At 40.6% G+C, this 16,756-nt stretch overlaps 2 protein-coding genes and 5 non-coding genes across 8 annotated transcripts; 6 read left to right on the top strand and 1 right to left on the bottom strand.

Moving 5' to 3' along the window:
* Positions 1-1,763: 1,763 nt before the first annotated feature.
* On the bottom strand, positions 1,764-5,110 carry LOC5518076 (NADH dehydrogenase [ubiquinone] iron-sulfur protein 6, mitochondrial). The gene is made up of 5 exons (XM_001637947.3): positions 4,979-5,110; positions 4,105-4,158; positions 3,818-3,899; positions 3,486-3,526; positions 1,764-1,962 (listed from the first exon to the last, which is right to left on the bottom strand). Exons 1-5 carry the CDS (start codon positions 5,102-5,104, stop codon positions 1,897-1,899), a joined length of 369 nt encoding a protein of 122 aa, XP_001637997.3. The 5' UTR covers positions 5,105-5,110; the 3' UTR covers positions 1,764-1,896.
* A 52-nt stretch (positions 5,111-5,162) lies between these two features.
* Positions 5,163-9,478, top strand: LOC5518075 (retinitis pigmentosa 9 protein homolog). Of its 2 annotated transcripts, XR_004290085.2 has the most exons (7): positions 5,163-5,297; positions 5,407-5,437; positions 6,034-6,163; positions 6,651-6,742; positions 6,871-6,932; positions 8,399-8,894; positions 9,113-9,239. XR_004290085.2 is itself a non-coding variant. In XM_001638012.3 (6 exons), the coding sequence occupies exons 1-6, from the start codon at positions 5,170-5,172 to the stop codon at positions 9,327-9,329; spliced, it is 660 nt and encodes a 219-aa protein (XP_001638062.2). In that variant the 5' UTR covers positions 5,163-5,169; the 3' UTR covers positions 9,330-9,478. The 2 variants fall into 2 exon arrangements, 1 of the variants encoding a protein (XP_001638062.2); XM_001638012.3 differs by lacking the exon at positions 8,399-8,894 and having other exon boundaries at positions 9,113-9,478.
* Positions 9,479-13,143: 3,665 nt separating this feature from the next.
* Positions 13,144-13,216, top strand: Trnaa-agc. The gene has a single exon. It is a non-coding gene; the product is annotated as a tRNA-Ala (tRNA).
* An 855-nt stretch (positions 13,217-14,071) lies between these two features.
* Trnaa-agc lies at positions 14,072-14,144 on the top strand. The gene has a single exon. It is a non-coding gene; the product is annotated as a tRNA-Ala (tRNA).
* A 237-nt stretch (positions 14,145-14,381) lies between these two features.
* Positions 14,382-14,454, top strand: Trnas-acu. Its single transcript has one exon. It is a non-coding gene; the product is annotated as a tRNA-Ser (tRNA).
* Positions 14,455-15,192: 738 nt separating this feature from the next.
* Positions 15,193-15,265, top strand: Trnar-acg. The gene has a single exon. It is a non-coding gene; the product is annotated as a tRNA-Arg (tRNA).
* A 1,393-nt stretch (positions 15,266-16,658) lies between these two features.
* Positions 16,659-16,731, top strand: Trnar-acg. Its single transcript has one exon. It is a non-coding gene; the product is annotated as a tRNA-Arg (tRNA).
* The last annotated feature ends 25 nt before the right edge of the window (positions 16,732-16,756 follow it).

The raw sequence follows: 16,756 nt of genomic DNA on the forward strand, positions 1-16,756 counted from the left end.
ATGACGTACTACGAACCTAAAAGAAATGACGTACTACGAGCCTAAAGGAAATTACCTCTACGACCCTAAAGGAAATGACGTACTACGAGCCTAAAGGAAATGACGTACTTCTACCCAAAAGATGACGTATTACGGTCCTAAAGGATATGGCGTACTACGATTGACAGACTACGAACCTAAAGGAAATTGCGTAATACGAGCTTAAAGGAAATGACGTACTTCGAGCCTAAAGGAAACGACGTATACGAGCCTAAAGGAAATGACGTACTACGAGCCTAAAGGAAATGACGTACTTCGAGCCTAAAGGAAATGACGTATTATGAGCCTAAAGATGACTTTTTATGAACAAAAAGAAAGTGACGTACTACGAGACTAAAGGAAATGACGTAGTATGAGCCTAAAGATGACGGACTACTAACCAAAAGATGACGTATTACGGACCTAAAGGATATGGCGTACTACGAGCCTCAAGGAAATGACGTACTACGAACCTAAAAGAAATGACGTACTACGAGCCTAAAGGAAATTACCTCTACGACCCTAAAGGAAATGACGTACTACGAGCCTAAAGGAAATGACGTACTTCTACCCAAAAGATGACGTATTACGGTCCTAAAGGATATGGCGTACTACGATTGACAGACTACGAACCTAAAGGAAATTGCGTAATACGAGCCTAAAGGAAATGACGTACTTCGAGCCTAAAGGAAACGACGTATACGAGCCTAAAGGAAATGACGTACTACGAGCCTAAAGGAAATGACGTACTTCGAGCCTAAAGGAAATGACGTATTATGAGCCTAAAGATGACTTTTTATGAACAAAAAGAAAGTGACGTACTACGAGACTAAAGGAAATGACGTAGTATGAGCCTAAAGATGACGTATTATAAACATAAAGGTAATGACGTACTACGAACTAAAGATGACATATTACGGACCTAAAGGAAATGACGTACTACGAGCCTAATAAAGATGACGTACTACGAGCCTAAAGGAATTGACGTACTACGACCCTAAAAGAACTGACGTGCTACGAGCCCAAAGATGACGTATTACGGACCTAAAGGAAATTTTACGGAATTAAACGGAACGGAATTTTACGTTCTACGCGCGCGGTCACGGGCGTCAACGCCGTTTTTTAGCAATTCGTCAGAACGCGCGCCGTTTTTGACGCCGTTCGTGTTGAGTTGCTTAAGCTCTCTAATTTTACGTATCACGGACCTCAAGGAAATGATGTACATTCTACGAACCAAAAGGAAATACGGACACGCACCAAAAGATGACGTATTACGAACCTAAAGGAGATGACAAACAACGAACCTAAAGGCGCCACGTGCTAAACAATACACAGCAAAAGCGTGTCCTTTTACCACTCAACTCCCACCCCCACTCTGATTTGTGGAAGTATGGAGTGTAATTACGCCCAGTACGGCTTGAAAAGGCGCAATTCTCAACAATGTTCTCCACCAACTCTTCAGTTTACTGGACTTGTTTTTGCTTAACGAACCGAAAAGACTAGAGATAAAGTTAAAAAAGAACAAAGTCTTAAAATTCGCCAAGTTTTCGGACTTTTTTCAGTCCAAAAACATTGAGGCAAAAGTTTGAATGCTACATTTTCCAATACTACACAGCACATTGCAACATGGTATGCACATAAAATGCTTTGCTCTACAATATTGCTTTTTCAAGACAAGTTCGCCGGAGCTAGAACAAGGCTTTATCACCTGAAAATATTCTATGACGAAAACTTATCAAAACAGATTTTGAAGAAAATTGGTATTTTATTTCATTTATCAGTAGAACATTACAATCTCCACAAAATAATTAACAAGTTATATCTGCTTGAAAGAGTACAACAGCCCAATATCTACAAGGTCTCAAGAAGCAGAGGGTTTCAGTGATGATCATCTCTGATGAACCTCAGTCCACAATACCCACAAGTATGAGGGCCCTCTGGGTCCTAAAAAACATGGAAATGTTTTTAACGTTAGGGAGCATAAAAATACATCACAAGTACATCCCAGCCTCAGTATAACAGTGAACATACAAAAAACATCCCAAACCAGCCTCAGTATTACAGTGAACATACAAAAAACATCCCAAACCAGCCTCAGTATTACAGTGAACATACAAAAAACATCCCAAACCAGCCTTAGTATTACAGTGAACATACAAAAAACATCCCAAACCAGCCTCAGTATTACAGTGAACATACAAAAAACATCCCAAACCAGCCTCAGTATTACAGTGAACATACAAAAAACATCCCAAACCAGCCTCAGTATTACATTAAACATACAAAAAACACCCCAAACCAGCCTCAGTATTACAGTGAACTTACAAAAAACACCCCAAACCAGCCTTAGTATTACAGGGAACATACAAAAACCATCCCAAACCAGTCTCAGTATTACAGTGAACATACAAAAAACACCCCAAACCAGCCTCAGTATTACAGTGAACATACAAAAAACATCCCAAACCAGCCTCAGTATTACAGTGAACATACAAAAAACATCCCAAACCAGCCTCAGTATTACAGGGAACATACAAAAAACATCCCAAACCAGCCTAAGTATTTCAGTGAAAATACAAAAAACATCCCAAACCAGCCTCAGTATTACAGTGAACATACAAAAAACATCCCAAACCAGCCTCAGTATTACAGTGAACATACAAAAAACACCCCAAACCAGCCTCAGTATTACAGTGAACATACAAAAAACATCGCAAACCAGCCTCAGTATTTAACACATTTTAGAAACAATATGGAGATGCCAAAAGCAATATGGAGATAAGTGGGTTACCGCGATTACCATCTCTTTAACCAATCAGATTGCAAGGGATAAGCCCCTTGAGTCTGGCAGTAAAATTTACTCAACATGAGCCAATCACAATTGACACTTTGGTAAGTAACCTAAACTTAATACCATATGTTTCCAAAATGGGCTGATTGCCTCCTTTTGATCTCGATACAAAGAACGCATCTGTTTTAAATACATATAACAAGAGTTTCCATGGTAAAAGTTTAATAAATGCGTTGAAACACCTGAGATCTCTATCAAATTATGCTTGTTATGCCTAAGAATCTTTGCGCCAAAATGCATTCAGGAGTTTAGGCTCGTTTTAACAAGGAAACAGCTACCTGTGGTATTATGACTCACTGAACGTGTTGTTACTAATGAGTTTAATTCAACCTTTCGCAGTATAGACTGGATTACACTTATCTCCATATTGCTTTTGGCATCTCCATATTGTTTCTAAAATGTGGTCAGTGAACATACAAAAAACATCCCAAACCAGCATTAGTATTGCATTGAACATACAAAAAACATCTCAAACCAGCCTTAGTATTGCATTAAACATACAAAAAACATCCCAAACTATAGCATGAGCGTTGCAGTGAACATTGGGACTTCCCTTGAATTATTGTGTAAGTGAAGGAGACTTTTGGGTTGCTAAAAGTGTGGTGGAATTACTCACCAAATTGATGAAGACTTTTGGATGTCCAAGTGCCCCACCACCTGAATATCAGATTAAGATAAAACTGAGAAATTGCTAAAGATCATGTCATTAGATGTTAAGCTACTACCAAAAAGACCTCTAACATTTCTAACATTTAAAAATCGCCCAATAAGACATTTTGAATGGCTTTCTTGTGCCATTCAGTGCTTTTTGTTATGACTTCAGCATTATATATATATATTGCTTGTTGATCAACCCTTATTGAGTGTATGTATGTAGGATCATTATTTCTAGATTGTTTGTCAAGCAGTTCTACAGAGCATCATCTCAGCTACCAATTATTTTCTCACCTCCATCGCAGTTCACTGATCTGCCTTTGATCTTGATTGGTGGCTCCTCAGCAACAAGGTTTATGCTAAAATTGGGGTTGACCTTTCCAAGAAAAACAATAAAATATGGATTAAGAAAAGACAGGAGAGAGTTATACGACAAGAAGCACTATGACTAGGGATTAAGAGCAAAAACAATGTATCGATTATAGATCTTTTCTTGTAAAACAAATTCAAATACAGATTTTTCCATCTTGTCTGATAAACAAAAACTTTTAAAGGCAACAGGTGTTGTCTACCACATGTACCTCTTTCTCCCTGTTGGTAAAACGGACATTCCTGTAGTCTGCATCATCCCAAACCTGTAAAATAACAGATACAAGGACAGACAGCCTGTTAGCAGATCATGCAAAATTACAGATGGGGAATGAGTCTGTTAGTAGATCATGTAAAATAATTCAGTATTTAGGAAAGTTTGGGGAATTCAATTTTCTTATCCAGTCAAAGGCAAACAAGAAAAAAAAAACATTAATCCACTGGGAAACACCCATAAGCACCACACTAAATAATATCCAGACTTCTATGCAGACTTGTCCTCTGGAACTATACATGCTAAAAGTTATACTTTTAATAAGAAAATAAACAATCATCCATGTTCGTAGTTTGCTTAGCAGCTGCTCTTAGTGTCACGCACGCCTTCCCTACAAGTGGCTGCTGTAAACCCAGCCACATCCTTTTCCTATTATCAACCAATCAGAATCCTGTTCCAGAATCAAGTAATAGTTCACACTATGCTAGTTGCCTTGGTGTGAGTAGTAAACATGGCAGTAAGAACAAAAATCAAGTGTCAAGTCACTTTTGGCTCTGGCTGGGTTTACTATAAACATTTGTTTGTCAACAAATTTGTGTGCAGTTTTAAAAAAAATGAGTAGGGGATAGTAGAGACAATTGCTGTTGTTGCTCTCCATGATGTGAACTGAGGGACAGCCTTTTTATAACACATGTGGGGCTGGTACAAAATACTGACAACCACATCTTTGTCTAAAATATAAATTTTCCTTGGTAAAGAACACAAACTTGTTATAATAGCTTAAAGTGGACCTTTAGGGTAACATAAAGTTATCTGGTAACTGCTCATTGTCTCTCAAAAGACATAACACTAGTAAAGAACAGTAGTTTTACCTGTCCAGTGTGTGTCACTGTGTCTGGTGTAGCCATACATCGTAGGTTTTGACGCAAGGCAACGACGGATCGCAGGTTTACTTGCCTCACAACACGACGACTGCAAAACCGTAAGGCGGCCGCCATCTTGAACCTGATTGCCCACCTTGCATTGCGGTCTTTTAATTTGAGACAGGTAGCCAATATCCAAGATGGCGGAAAGAAAACAGAAGCATCGATCGGACAGATCTGAGAGAAGATCGAGTTCACACAGGCGAGAGAAAAACCGAAAGTTAAGTGAGACGGAGGATATTGAGAGAAGGAAGCATTACGAGACATTGTGAGTTTTATTAGAACAAATAGCTTGAGATATAAAGCATTTTTTTATGATTACAAATTCGTTATTGTTGATATTAATCCTAACTGTTCTTATCTAATGTTATATTCAGCTATGAGCAGCCACCACCAGGAATAATAAAGGTGAACCAAGTCTATTATAATATTATTGATTATTCATTCTGTTTGATATCTGTCAGGCATGTAGACAAGCGGTAGGTAAGATACAGTATTAGCTGGTGCTACAGTAGGTAATCCGTGTTCAAAGAAATAATCAATGAAATTCTACTATAAGAAGTATACATAATTAACCGAAGCTAATTATTCGATGGTCGATTAATGATCTGCAAATGTGTGACATTTTATTGATAAGCAGTAGATGGTGGAGTGGTTGTGTAATTTTGAATTACAAACTACAGTAAAGATGGAAGGAATGGAACAAAGATAATATATACATGTCATATAGAACTCAGACTGTAGTGTTTCATTGCTTTAAAAACGCCCTCACAGATATCCACACCACCAACACCCCATCACCACAAACATCGTTTCCACCAGCACCTCCACCATCACCCTCAACAACACACCTACCATCACCCCCAACATCTCCACCACCAGCATGCCACCACCCACAGCAACCCAAACACCACCCACAACACTCTCACTATCACCCAACCAACACCACCATCAAACAACACCAAGACATCTGATAATACCAATAATTGTTTTGAATAACAAAGGAACATGAGGAGAGGCCAGACGACTGCATTCCTGATCTTCCTGAAAACCAGGAAGCAAAGAAATTTCTTGCAACAGCTCCAACAAAAGGCTTATGGATGCCACTTGGCAAGGAAGTCAAAGTTATGAAGTGTGAGTACAGTCAACTCTCATCGACACCCATTCATTACAGACACTTGGTTGTTATGGACAGGAATACAATTCCCAATGAGACTGAACAGTTTAAATAAATTACTGAAAAGTGTTATGAAGTAATGGGACCTGAGTTCACTAAATAAGCTGATTTGTCCCTTATTCTCTGTCATTTATGATTTTTTGTGTTTATACTAAATCTTCTGAACAAATCCCTGAAACTGCATTTTTGTGAAAGCGTGGGCTATTTTCAGTCTACTTCAAAGACACTAAGGATGCATAATTACAGTGCAATCCTCATTTTCAGGCAAACTGCTAGATTAGAATTAAAAAGTGTTTTTTTCATTGCATTGTTCTAAGCTCCAGGTGATTATTGTTGTATGTTTTTTTGATTGTTATCAAGTTGTCACTTCACTGCTTTAATCATCCTTAGTCATTTTGTCCATCAAGATTAAAAAAAAATTGATTAATGATATTTTTTTCACAGGCTGGAGATGTAAAGCATATGGCCACAGGACAGGGGACAGGGAATGCCCATTATTCATAAGTGGAAATCTCAGTTCCGAGAAATTTAGGATGGTAATTACCCAACTTGTTAGGTTGATTTTAGATATAAAATTGTAGAACTGACCCTAGTTTTGTTTTCTGATCGTGCTACAATAGTTAAAAAAATAACGGGACTTGAAGTTCATTTCATTATTTCCCAGGCTCATGAAGACCCCATGTATGAGTTTGTCAAATCCAACAAAAAAGCTGAGAAAGAAATCAGGTAGGTTCAAGGATTAAAGAGAGAACCCCTTCCACCTACCCTGGTCCCAGAGCCTCAAGCGTCTCTCTATTTAGTGGCCAGCGAGCTTGCGACCACTAAATAGAGAGACAATCGAGGCTACCTTACACCATGTATTGCAATGTCGCCACAATGTGCCCACTCGAGAGCCACATGCCCCCATTGATTTCGGATCTGTAGATTTTGGCAGATAATGGTATTCAATAGAAAATTGTCACAGATCTACTGGAAATGAGAAAACGAATTAATAATCCTGATAACATAATGACCACAATTGCACTGTTTATTGAGTTATAAAAAAAGGCAAGACTAAAATTGTAGATGTGGCAAAAGTAGTCATTTCCAGAGTATTAGTGCTTCCAAAATATACTGCAGGTATAACGTTTTTCTATACTGACAAAAATATTAAAACATCTTTTAAAAAATCCAATAGAATTACTGATACTGGCGCGTCATGTGCTACTAGTCAAAGGAAAAAGACTAATATATAGTTTTAGGCATTGCCTAAAAGCGGAGCTCCAAATGACCAATACTTATTTTCATCTAACAATTTAAGAAATATTAAGTCTTATTATTATATTTATGTTTTTGACAATGTCAACAATTTAACAGTTCATGCGACCAGCTTGTTAAACCCCCTTCCCCCCACCCTTGACATCTACATCACACATAACAAGTTTAGTTATCATACAATGTTTTCGCGTCAGGGTAGTTTTATTTTTAGTGACGTTATGTGATTATCTCATTGCACCCAGGTACTTGAAACATACATGACACATACCAACTTGGTTGGCGTATGATGTTTCTTTCATGAAATATACATTTTTTGATTTTGTCAGCATATTTTTGTCTTAAGTGATCACACGACCATAATCATTGTTGCACACCCCTCACGTTTGGTTTTTGTATGATGTTTTATTTAGGAGATATGAATATAGATATGACATCGGAATAGCTTTGCTTAAAGTGACGTCATCGATTACGTCATGCATCACGTGAACTTATCTTCGCACTGCCCTTGACACACACATGGCACCTACGGAGTTTGGTTGTTATACAATGTTTTTCATGACATCAGCCTATTTTGCTTCTAGTGACGTCATTGATAACGACACAATCACGTGATCATATTGGTGCACCCCTCGACACCTTCATGACACATACCAAGATTGGTTGTCATAGGATGTTTCGTTCATGAGATATGGATATTTTTGTTCTTTATGAAATCGGAATAGTTCGCTTTTAGTGATGTCATCTATGTCGTCACAAATCACGTGACCACATCATTCACGTCCCATTCACGTCCCTTGACACATACATTACACCTGCCAAGTTTGGTTGTCATACGATGCTTTTTGGGGACGGACGGACGGACATTGCGTCACGAAAACTTGATTCGATGGGTTACCAATATTTGTTAACATATTTTTCTTGTATACATTTCTTAGGTATGGAGCTACGCTGAAACGGCTTTTAAGGAAGTTTATTGAAGGAGAGTGTAGATAGGGGACGGGGTGGGAGACATGTTTGATTTCTGTCCTGTGTCCATTAGTAGGAGCGTACAGTGATATAGGTTCTTTATAGTGATATTCGTACTATGAGTGAGCCTTTTCAGAGGCTGGCTTGTTTTCGATAAGCCTGGGGCCAATCAGGTACGCGTCATCAGAATGAAATAACTGTTCAAGGAATGGCACAAAATTTTTCTTTCGTAAACGATCTTCGCTATTCCAGCACTATGAATCCTGCAGCTTCCAGATAGACAAGTGAAGCTGCTATAGTATTGGTTTTAGAGACGACAAAAGGCGGGAGCGTCTTTATTTACTGATAATATTTTTACTACTTCTACAGCATTTATTAGGATTGAACTTTCAACTTTGGAATTCAAATCAAGAGGCATGGGGGCAATTCAGTTAAAACAGCCTGGACAACTTTTCCATGGATTAGGTAGCAGCATAATTTAATAATTTATATTTAGTTCACTGTCAAACTACTGTTTTATTCTGGCCGATACAAACTCTCGTTAAGAGCTTGATTTACCAGTGTTCAAATCTAGAAATAGCTGGTCTTTGAAAAGGGTCACTCAAGTGAAAAGGTGCAAACTATGCTACTGATGGGCTCCAGTTATTTTATGTAAAAATGTCGTTTATTCATCTTTATTTAAGAATTGAACAACTGAAAGCGTTATTGGAGGAATCTACAACATCGGAGAGTGATTCAGATGAGTCTGACTCGTCCACTGAGAAAAAAAGAAGAAACAAAAGGAAATCCAAGAAAGAGAAGAAAGTAAAACACAAAAAGGACAAGAAAAATAAGGGGAAGAGATGCAGGTCACACAGAGATACTAGCAGTTCCCCTAGTGATAAACACAAAAAATTATAAGGAGATACTGCAAATAAACATTTGGACCGTTTCTACCAGTTCTGGCCAACCGATATAAATTAATTCGGAGGTTAATTTCCTATTCGGTGAAACGTAAGAACTACTATATGGCAAATAATTGAATCACACAATACATATAAATACAAAAAGCCCAAATAGTCTTGTTCGCGAACCAGATGAATAAATACAATTCCCTCAAAACTGGTCTTCGACACTACCAAATTTTCGTCTTTAATAAGACTTTTTCAGGGCAGACTGAAGGAAGGTAAATCGTTATCTTATCAAGGGCGAGAATTTGGGAGAGTCGAAGACCAGTTTTTGATGTATTACACAATACATAATATATAGATTTAGGCATTGCCTGAAAGTGGAGCTCCAAACCACCAAATCTTTGCTAATTTTCGCTTAATAAGAAATATTATTAATAATATTGAATATTATTATATTTCTGTTTTTGACGACGTCAACGGTTTCACAGATCAAGCGACCAACTTGTTATACCCCCTTTCCCACACATCTACATGACACCTACCGAGTTTGGTTGCCATACGATGTTTCCTTCATGAAATATAAATATTTTTATTTTGATGACGTCAGCATATTTTTTGCTTCTAGTGACGTCATCGATGATGTCATACTCACGTGACTATATAGGTGCACCCCCCTTGTTACATACATGACACATACCAAGTTTGGTTGTCAAATTATGTTTCGTTTAAGAGATATGAATATAGATATGACATCGGGATAAATTTTTAAAGTGACGTCATCGATGATGTCACGCATCACGTGACCAAATCTTGGCACCGCCCTTGACACATAATGACATCTACCAAGTTTGATAGTTATACAATGTTTCTTTCACGGGATATTAATGTTTTTGATCTTGATGAGGTTACCATATTTTGCTTCTAGTGACGTCATTGATGACATCACAATCACGTGACCATATTGAAGCACCCACCTTGACACCAACATGAATAATTTTACTCCTGGCGATTTGCGTCTGGCAATGTGACGTACTAAGTTCGAGATACTACTTTAACGTCGGCCTTGTGGCCCAATGGATAGGGCGCCTGACTACGGATCAGGAGATTCCAGGTTCGAGTCCTTGCAGGGTCGCTGGTTTTGCCTCGATTTTTTCTTATAGTGATTATTTCGATTTTTGTTAGTCTTTTCTATGATGTAAAGTATAATTTTTCAGGTTAAAGTGCTGGTAGGGTCGCCGTCTTTGTATAATATTTTGGGCTATTTGCTACGGGCAATCTGACGTACTAATTACAAGTTTACAGCAGTAACCTCGGCCCTGTGGCCCAATGGATAAGTGGCCTTACTACGGATCAGGAGATTCGAGGTTAGAGTCCTGACAGGGTCTCTGATTTTTGCTTCCTTCTTTTCTATCCTGATCCTTGGCATAATAATTTTACTTCTTACGATTTGCGTCTCGCAATGTGCGTACTAAGTTCGAAATACTACTTTAACGTCGTCCTTGTGGCCCAATGGATAAGGCGCCTGACTACGGATCAGGAGATTCCAGGTTCGAGTCCTGGCAGGGTCGCTGATTTATTCCTTGTTTTTTTGAATCGGCGATTTGCGTCTGCCAATGTGATGTACTAAGTTCGAAATACTACATCAACATCGGCCTTGTGGCCCAATGGATAAGGCGCCTGACTACGGATTAGGAGATTCTAGGTTTGAGTCCTGACAGGATTGCTAATTTTTGCTTCCTTCTTCTTAATCGTGATAATTTTGTTAGCTGTTCGTTTTTTCTATGATGTAGTGTATAATTTTTCTTGTTCGAATCCCGGCAGGGTCCCTGTCTTTGCATAATATTTGATGTCAACGCTATTTGTTTCACGCGAGGTGATTTACTTATTCCAAAATTACAACATTAATTCCAGCCCTGTGGCCCAATATATACGACGCCTGACTACGGATCAGGAGATTCTAGGTTCGATTCCTGGCAGGATCGCTGATTTTTGCTTCCTTCTTCTTAATCGTGATAATTATGTTTGCTGTTCGTCTTTTCTATGATGTAGTGTATAATTTTCCTTATTCGAGTCCCGGCAGGGTCCATGTCTTTGCATAATATTTGATGTCAACGCTATTTGTTTCACGCGAGGTGATTTACTTATTCCAAATTTACAAAATTAATTCCAGCCCTGTGGCCCAATATATACGACGCCTGACTACGGATCAGGAGATTCCGTAACATCAGCCCTATGGCCCAATGGATAAGTCGCCTGATTAGGGATCAGGAGATTCGAGGTTAGTGGCCTGGCAGGGTCTCTGATTTTTGCTTCCTTTTTTTCTATCCTGATCCCTGGCATAAAAACTTTACTCCTGGCGATTTGCGTCTGCCAATGTGAGGTACTAACTTCGAGAATTAACTTCAACGTCGGCCTTGAGGCCCAATGGAAAGGGCGCCTGACTACGGATCAGGAGATTCCAGGTTTGAGTCCTGGCAGGGTCGCTGATTTTTGCCTCGTGTTTTTTTTTCTTATAGTTATTATTTCGATTATTTTGAGTCGTTCTTTTGAATCGGCGATTTGCGTCTGCCGATGTGATGTACTAAGTTCGAAATACTACGTCAACGTCGGCCTTGTGGCCCAATGGATAAGGTGCCTGACTACGGATCAGGAGATTCGAGGTTAGAGTCCTGGCAGGCTCTCTGATTTTTACTTCCTTCTTTTTGATCGTGATAATTTTGTTTGCTGTTCGTCTTTTCTATGATGTAGTGAATAATTTTCCTTGTTCGAATCCCGGCAGGGTCCCTGTCTTTGCATAATATTTGATGTCAACGCTATTTGTTTCACGCGAGGTGATTTACTTATTCCAAAATTACAACATTTACCTCATCCCTGTGGCCCAATATATACGACTCCTGATAACAGATCAGGAGATTCCAGGTTCGAGTCCTGGCAGGGTCGCTGATTTTTGCCTCCTTCTTTTGAATCGGCGAATTGCGTCTGCCAACGTAATTTACTAAGTTCGAAATACTACGTCAACATCGGCCTTGTTGCCCAATGGATAAGGCTCCTGAATAGGGATTAGGAGCTTCGAGGTTAGAGTCCTGGCAGGGTCTCTGATTTTTTCTTCCTTCTTTTCTATCCTGATCCTTGGCATAATAATTTTACTCCTGGCGATTTGCGTCTGGCAATGTGACGTACTAAGTTCAAGATACTACTTTAACGTCGGCCTTGTGGCCCAATGGATAAGGCGCCTGACTACGGATCAGCAGATTCCAGGTTCGAGTCCTAGCAGGGTCGCTGGTTTTGCCTCGATTTTTTCTTATAGTGATTATTTCGATTTCTGTTAGTCTTTTCTATGATGTAAAGTATAATTTTTCAGGTTAAAGTGCTGGTAGGGTCGCCGTCTTTGTATAATATTTTGGGCTATTTGCTACGGGCAATGTGACGTACTAATTACAAGTTTACAACAGTAACCTCGGCCCTGTGGCCCAATGGATAAGTGGCCTTACTACGGATCAGGAGATTCGAGGTTAGAGTCCTGGCAGGGTCTCTGATTTTTGCTTCCTTCTTTTCTATCCTGATCCTTGGCATAATAATTTTACTTCCGCCTGACTACGGATCAGGAGATTCCAGGTTCGAGTCCTGGCAGGGTCGCTGATTTTTGCCTCGATTTTTTCTTAGTGGCCTGACTACGGATGAGGAGATTCGAGGTAAGAGTCCTGGCAGGGTCTCTGATTTTTACTTCCTTCTTTTCTATACTGATCCTTGGCATAAAAATTTTACTCCTGGCGATTTGCGTCTGCCAATGGGACGTACTAAGTTCGAGAATTTACTTCAACGTCGGCCTTGTGGCCCAATGGATAAGGCGCCTGACTAGCGATCAGGAGATTCCAGGTTCGAGTCCTCGCAGGGTCGCTGATTTTTGACTAGTTCTTTTGAATCGGCGATTTGCGTCTGCCAACGTGATGTACTAAGTTCGAAATTTTTCGTCAACGTCGGACTTCTGGCCCAATGGATAAGGCGCCTGACTACGGATCAGGAGATTCCAGGTTCGAGTCCTGGCAGGGTCGCTGCTTTTTTACTCGTTCTTTTGAATTGGCGATTTGCGTCTGGCAATGTGACGTACTAAGTTCGAGATACTACTTTAACGTCGGCCTTGTGGCCCAATGGATAAGGCGCCTGACTACGGATCAGGAGATTCCAGGTTCGAGTGCTGGCAGGGTCGCTGGTTTTGCCTCGATTTTTTCTTATAGTGATTATTTCGATTTCTGTTACTCTTTTCTATGATGTAAAGTATAATTTTTCAGGTTAAAGTGCTGGTAGGGTCGCCGTCTTTGTATAATATTTTGGGCTATTTGCTACGGGCAATGTGACGTACTAATTACAAGTTTACAACAGTAACCTCGGCCCTGTGGCCCAATGGATAAGTGGCCTTACTACGGATCAGGAGATTCGAGGTTAGAGTCCTGGCAGGGTCTCTGATTTTTGCTTCCTTCTTTTCTATCCTGATCCTTGGCATAATAATTTTATTTCCGCCTGACTACGGATCAGGAGATTCCAGGTTCGAGTCCTGGCAGGGTCGCTGATTTTTGCCTCGATTTTTTCTTAGTGGCCTGACTACGGATCAGGAGATTCGAGGTTAGAGTCCTGGCAGGGTCTCTGATTTTTACTTCCTTCTTTTCTATACTGATCCTTGGCATAAAAATTTTACTCCTGGCGATTTGCGTCTGCCAATGGGACGTACTAAGTTCGAGAATTTACTTCAACGTCGGCCTTGTGGCCCAATGGATAAGGCGCCTTACTAGCGATCAGGAGATTCCAGGTTCGAGTCCTGGCAGGGTCGCTGATTTTTGACTAGTTCTTTTGAATCGGCGATTTGCGTCTGCCAACGTGATGTACTAAGTTCGAAATTTTTCGTCAACGTCGGACTTCTGGCCCAATGGATAAGGCGCCTGACTACGGATCAGGAGATTCCAGGTTCGAGTCCTGGCAGGGTCGCTGCTTTTTTACTCGTTCTTTTGAATCGGCGATTTGCGTCTGGCAATGTGACGTACTAAGTTCGAGATACTACTTTAACGTCGGCCTTGTGGCCCAATGGATAAGGCGCCTGACTACTGATCAGGAGATTCCAGGTTCTAGTCCTGGCAGGGTCGCTGATTTTTTACTCGTTCTTTTGAATCGGCGATTTGCGTCTGCCAACGTGATGTACTAAGTTCGAAATACTACGTCAACGTCGGACTTCTGGCCCAATGGATAAGGCGCCTGACTACGGATCAGGAGATTCCAGGTTCGAGTCCTGGCAGGGTCGCTGATTTTTGCCTCCTTCTTTTGAATCGGCGAATTGCGTCTGCCAACGTACATTACTAAGTTCGAAATACTACGTCAACATTGGCCTTGTTGCCCAATGGATAAGGCGCCTGACTACGGATCAGGAGATTTTAGGTTCGATGTCTGGCAGGATCGCAGATTTTTGCTTCCTTCTTCTTAATCGTAATAATTTTGTTTGCTGTTCGTCTTTTCTATGATGTAGTGTATAATTTTCCTTATTCGAGTCCCGGCAGGGTCCCTGTCTTTGCATAATATTTGATGTCAACGCTATTTGTTTCACGCGAGGTGATTTACTTATTCCAAAATTACAACATTAACCTCAGCCCTGTGGCCCAATATAAACGACGCCTGACTACGGATCAGGAGATTCCGTAACATCAGCCCTATGGCCCAATGGATAAGTCGCCTGAATAGGGATCAGGAGATTCGAGGTTAGAGTCCTGGCAGGGTCTCTGATTTTTTCTTCCTTCTTTTCTATCCTGATCCTTGGCATAATAATTTTACTCCTGGCGATTTGCGTCTGGCAATGTGACGTACTAAGATCGAGATACTACTTTAACGTCGGCCTTGTGGCCCAATGGATAAGGCGCCTGACTACGGATCAGGAGATTCCAGGTTCGAGTCCTGGCAGGGTCGCTGATTTTTGCCTCCTTCTTTTGAATCGGCGAATTGCGTCTGCCAACGTACATTACTAAGTTCGAAATACTACGTCAACATCGGCCTTGTTGCCCAATGGATAAGGCGCCTAACTACGGATCAGGAGATTCTAGGTTCGATGTCTGGCAGGATCGCTGATTTTTGCTTCCTTCTTCTTAATCGTGATAATTTTGTTTGCTGTTCGTCTTTTCTATGATGTAGTGTATAATTTTCCTTATTCGAGTCCTGGGAGGGTCCCTGTCTTTGCATAATATTTGATGTCAACGCTATTTGTTTCACGCGAGGTGATTTACTTATTCCAAAATTACAACATTAATTCTAGCCCTGTGGCCCAATATATACGACGCCTGACTACGGATCAGGAGATTCCGTAACATCAGCTCTATGGCCCAATGGATAAGTCGCCTGATTAGGGATCAGGAGATTCGAGGTTAGAGTCCTGGCAGGGTCTCTGATTTTTGCTTCCTCCTTTTCTATCCTGATCCTTGGCATAATAATTTTACTCCTGGCGATTTGCGTCTCGCAATGTGCGTACTAAGTTCGAAATACTACTTTAACGTCGTCCTTGTGGCCCAATGGATAAGACGCCTGACTACGGATCAGGAGATTCCAGGTTCGAGTCCTGGCAGGGTCGCTGATTTTTTCCTCGTTTTTTTGAATCGGCGATTTGCGTCTGCCAATGTGATGTACTAAGTTCGAAATACTACATCAACGTCGACCTTGTGGCCCAATGGATAAGGCGCCTGACTACGGATCAGGAGATTCCAGGTTCGAATCCTGACAGGGTCGCTGATTTTTGCCTCCTTCTTTTGAATCGGCGAATTGCGTCTGCCAACGTAATTTTCTAAGTTCGAAATACTACGTCAACATCTGCCTTGTGGCCCAATGGATAAGGCGCCTGACTACGGATTAGGAGATTCTAGGTTTGAGTCCTGACAGGATTGCTAATTTTTGCTTCCTTCTTCTTAATCGTGATAATTTTGTTAGCTGTTCGTTTTTTCTATGATGTAGTGTATAATTTTCCTTATTCGAGTCCCGGGAGGGTCCCTGTCTTTGCATAATATTTGATGTCAACGCTATTTGTTTCACGCGAGGTGATTTACTTATTCCAAAATTACAACATTAACCTCAGCCCTGTGGCCCAATATAAACGACGCCTGACTACGGATCAGGAGATTCCGTAACATCAGCCCTATGGCCCAATGGATAAGTCGCCTGAATAGGGATCAGGAGATTCGAGGTTAGAGTCCTGGCAGGGTCTCTGATTTTTTCTTCCTTCTTTTCTATCCTGATCCTTGGCATAATAATTTTACTCCTGGCGATTTGCGTCTGGCAATGTGACGTACTAAGTTCGAGATACTACTTTAACGTCGGCCTTGTGGCCCAATGGATAAGGCGCCTGACTACGGATCAGGAGATTCCAGGTTCGAGTCCTGGCAGGGTCGCTGATTTTTTCCTCGTTTTTTTGAA

The sequence above is a fragment of the Nematostella vectensis genome, chromosome 13 (genome assembly GCF_932526225.1).
Source record: "Nematostella vectensis chromosome 13, jaNemVect1.1, whole genome shotgun sequence".
NCBI classification, from domain to species: Eukaryota; Metazoa; Cnidaria; class Anthozoa; order Actiniaria; family Edwardsiidae; genus Nematostella; species Nematostella vectensis.

Excerpts from the sequence above, each read along its gene's own strand:
- LOC5518076 (XM_001637947.3), bottom strand. The coding sequence starts at position 5,104 with ATGGCGGCCGCCTTACGGTTTTGCAGTCGTCGTGTTGTGAGGCAAGTA. Across the intron at positions 4,159-4,978 it reads CAGTGACACACACTGGACAG|GTTTGGGATGATGCAGACTA; the intron begins GTAAAACTACTG and ends GTTATTTTACAG. Across the intron at positions 3,900-4,104 it reads TTACCAACAGGGAGAAAGAG|GTCAACCCCAATTTTAGCAT; the intron begins GTACATGTGGTA and ends TTTCTTGGAAAG.
- LOC5518075 (XM_001638012.3), top strand. The coding sequence starts at position 5,170 with ATGGCGGAAAGAAAACAGAAGCATCGATCGGACAGATCTGAGAGAAGA. Across the intron at positions 6,164-6,650 it reads GGAAGTCAAAGTTATGAAGT|GCTGGAGATGTAAAGCATAT; the intron begins GTGAGTACAGTC and ends TTTTTTTCACAG. Across the intron at positions 6,743-6,870 it reads GTTCCGAGAAATTTAGGATG|GCTCATGAAGACCCCATGTA; the intron begins GTAATTACCCAA and ends ATTATTTCCCAG.